General features: G+C 37.6%; 1 protein-coding gene across 1 annotated transcript; it reads left to right on the top strand.

Annotated features, from left to right (window-relative positions):
- The first annotated feature begins 532 nt into the window (after positions 1 to 532).
- Positions 533 to 1,854, top strand: LOC149150143 (protein DMR6-LIKE OXYGENASE 1-like). Its single transcript, XM_089443451.1, has 4 exons — positions 533 to 742; positions 871 to 1,118; positions 1,208 to 1,529; positions 1,612 to 1,854. Exons 1-4 carry the CDS (start codon positions 551 to 553, stop codon positions 1,852 to 1,854), a joined length of 1,005 nt encoding a protein of 334 aa, XP_089299577.1. The 5' UTR covers positions 533 to 550.
- The last annotated feature ends 1,582 nt before the right edge of the window (positions 1,855 to 3,436 follow it).

The raw sequence follows: 3,436 nt of genomic DNA, 5'->3' as shown, positions 1-3,436 counted from the left end.
AACTAATATATATATATACCTTTGACTTCAAAATTTATATAAAATTGAAAACCACGTTATCCTTGCGTGATGCGTTCCCCACTGCAATTTAAAATGCTGATGAGCAACGTTATAGAGTCACACATTTCTTTATATTAGATTTAGTTATTATTACCGTGGAAATCACCCACCAAATTTATTTTTATTTTTAAATTGAAAACGTTCGTGATGCGTTCCCCACTGCAATTTAAAATGCTGATGAGCAACGTTATAGAGTCACGCATTTAATATTTAACGACCATTTCATGAGTCACTTGGATTTTGGATTCGTCCCAGTTCTCATAGTCAATTTGTTATTGATGTGAAACGACCACTATTAAATTTAAATCTCATAATATTAATGAGAATTTGATAATCTCAATCCTCAACCGATCAAATTTAATCATTGGCCAATGCATCTCAACTCTATAAATACCCATATCACACAGTTGCACATCAGCAGCATTGGAGGAAGATGTCTCTTACAATGGATGCGCCGACCCAACAGCTCAGTAATGCTATTCAAAAGCTCATGTCCAATGGAATAAACAACCTCAAGGTGCAGGACAGATATGTCCTGCCTCCCCATGAGCGCCCACAGATGGGTGAGGTCTCTTATTCTGAGAGCATTCCTGTGATAGACCTAGAAGATATGGACGGCCCTAACAGAATGACAGTAGTCCAACAAATCCGACGTGCATGTGAAGAGGATGGTTTCTTCCAGGTACACGCACCTCAATCCCTACCCAACAATTCTCCCTCCTGTCACTGTTTTATACTATATGGTTGATTTTTTTATCATATCCTACTTGCAGACTATTCAGTATTATATTTTCTTTTTGTTGATATCAGATAGTGAACCATGGCGTTCCAGAGAACGTCATGAAAAACATGATGGAGGTAGCAAAAGAGTTTTACGAAATGCCAGTGGAAGACAGAGCATGCCTCTACTCAGAGGACGAAAAGCAGCCAGTCCGGCTTTTTACCAGCTTGAATCTCAGCAAAGACAAGGTTTTGAACTGGGTGGACTATCTCACGCAGCCTTGTCATCCTCTGGAAGAAGTCATCGACTCTTGGCCTGAAAAACCTGCAGCCTACAGGTTATGTAAGACATAGAGCACTAGAAGCGATTCATCTAATTAACCCACCATGCAAAAGTTTAACTTGTTTGACTTAGTTTTTCTTACAGAGATATTGCTGGCAAGTACGCTGGTGAGTTGAGAGCATTGATATTAAGGCTGCTGGCTGCAATTTCAGAAGCTCTGGGGCTAGATTTCAATTACTTGAATAAAATTCTTGGAAAACATAGCCAAGTGATGACTATAAATTACTATCCTTCATGCCCAAACCCAGATCTCACTCGGGGTCTACCAAATCATTCAGATGGAAGTGCCCTCACTGTGTTAATGCAAAGCAATGTCAGTGGCCTGCAAGTATTCAGAAATGGAAAGTGGGTTGCCGTAGAACCCGTGGCTAACGCGTTTGTGGTCAATTTGGGAGATCAGCTGCAGGTTAGAAACAATGAGCATATGTATATAGTTAGTTTTTCTCTGTATGCAAGAATTTGATTAGTGTGTGATTTGAATGCGTTAGGTTGTGAGCAATGGGAGATTTAGGAGCGTCGAGCATCGAGTAATAACGAATATGCAGAGTGCACGCATATCAATTCCCACTTTCTATTCGCCTTCAGACGATGCTTTTATTGCTCCTGCAACCAGCATGGTGAATGAACAACAGCCAGCTTTGTATCGAGGATATAAGTTTGAAGAGTATGTGACAACATTCTGGAACCATGAATTAAAGGGAAAGAGTCTGCTGGATCGTTTCATGATCTAATGAAAATTGATTTCTAGGGAGCTTTCTAAGAATTTCAATAATAGTTTGCGTTTGCGGCTGCATATTCACCCCACCATGATAATGTGCATTCATACCATCGATGTAATGTTGAAGTTTGAAATAAATATAGAGATCACATGTCGGATTATCTGGGTTTTAGTGTTTTTCTTACATTTATATATGTCTTTCATTTTTATTAAAGATGAAATTTGATATAAATGGTGATATTTACTTTACTTGTTAAATTTATTTATGCCTTTAAAATATATTTTAGACCACAACATAATTTTTTTTTTCAAAGAATTGATATATTTTATTTATATATTATATTTTACAAAGGTTTTTATTAAAAATATATATTATTTAAATTCTAAAAGAACTAATATATGTTATTTATCAGTATGGGTGTAGAATACATAGTGATAAGGTGTTTTTTTAAGATATTTCATGGTGAAAAATTCATTCGACCCAATCTAGTCGACAAAAACTTAAAAATTATTATAGAAAAGAAAAGATACTAATGTATACTATTTATGTATTATATTTTATTATATTCCAAATGGGGTGAATGGAGGGAAACGAGACCCTATGGGATATCTTTCAAGTCTTAATTAGCAAAGTTGATGACGGAATGGTATGGAGGGTGGCACAACCACCGCACATGCTATTGCATGCACATCACCACCAAAGCAATGTTCTGTACTAGACCCTCCGATCAGTTTGCAAGGAACTGGGTATGTTTTCGTCGACCATACAAAATATGAAGAGGTTTTACTACATGAAACTTCTTGGTTGATGGCTTGTAGTCGCAGTGTCTATCAAGTCTCTTTTTGGTTGTTTTTCACTTGGATTATAGCTTGGTCTTTTGTATGTCGGTGCTTTAGTCCTCAATTTATCATTCTCGTCAGCTCTGAGAGCTTTAATGGCACTGCCCACAGTGGGGATGGGTTGATCGGGAAACTATTAGGAAATTTATCCTTGTTGAGGGAGCCAATTCCTTTGTAATGTATTGTTGAATTATGTCATGCATGGTCATGGCAATGGGAATTATGTCTGTGATGGTACTAGGGAAGCCTTAAGTTGTAAAAGAAAAAATAACCCTTGTTCCCTTAGCCATCCTTATGGTTCATGAATTTTTCTAAACCTTTTAGATTCTGTGAGATTCCCCTAGTGCAGATAGAACTGTGCATAGTGAGGGAAAAATCCTCTATTGGGATTCGAGTGAAATTGGGTATATCATGCGCGTATGTTTATCAAGCATGTAATGGTGGACCATCCTAAGGATAAGGAGTTTCCCATTCTTCGAAGAGAGAAGGAGTGGCTTTTCTACCTAACTGTAGCCATATTCAGTTATCAGTCTCACACATTGATGCCAAGTTAAAGGGGGGCAATTGGGGTCTCGTCCCTAGAACGAACCACTTATAATTCTCAATGCATAATTTAAATGACATGTGTTCCTGTCATCTAGCAGTGACATATGCTCTCCATCCAGGGAAATTAATCTTGAAGTGCAACTGAATGTTATGCAACCAACTCACAAAAAGATAGATCAACGACTTAAAAAGTATCCTCTTTGAGGGGG

Source organism: Pinus tabuliformis, chromosome 9 (genome assembly GCF_031772625.1).
Source record: "Pinus tabuliformis cultivar Carrire ecotype Pingquan chromosome 9, CPIR1, whole genome shotgun sequence".
Taxonomy (NCBI): domain Eukaryota; kingdom Viridiplantae; phylum Streptophyta; class Pinopsida; order Pinales; family Pinaceae; genus Pinus; species Pinus tabuliformis.
The sequence above is the reverse complement of the archived record's forward strand: the minus strand, read 5'-3'. Positions and strand labels throughout refer to the sequence as shown.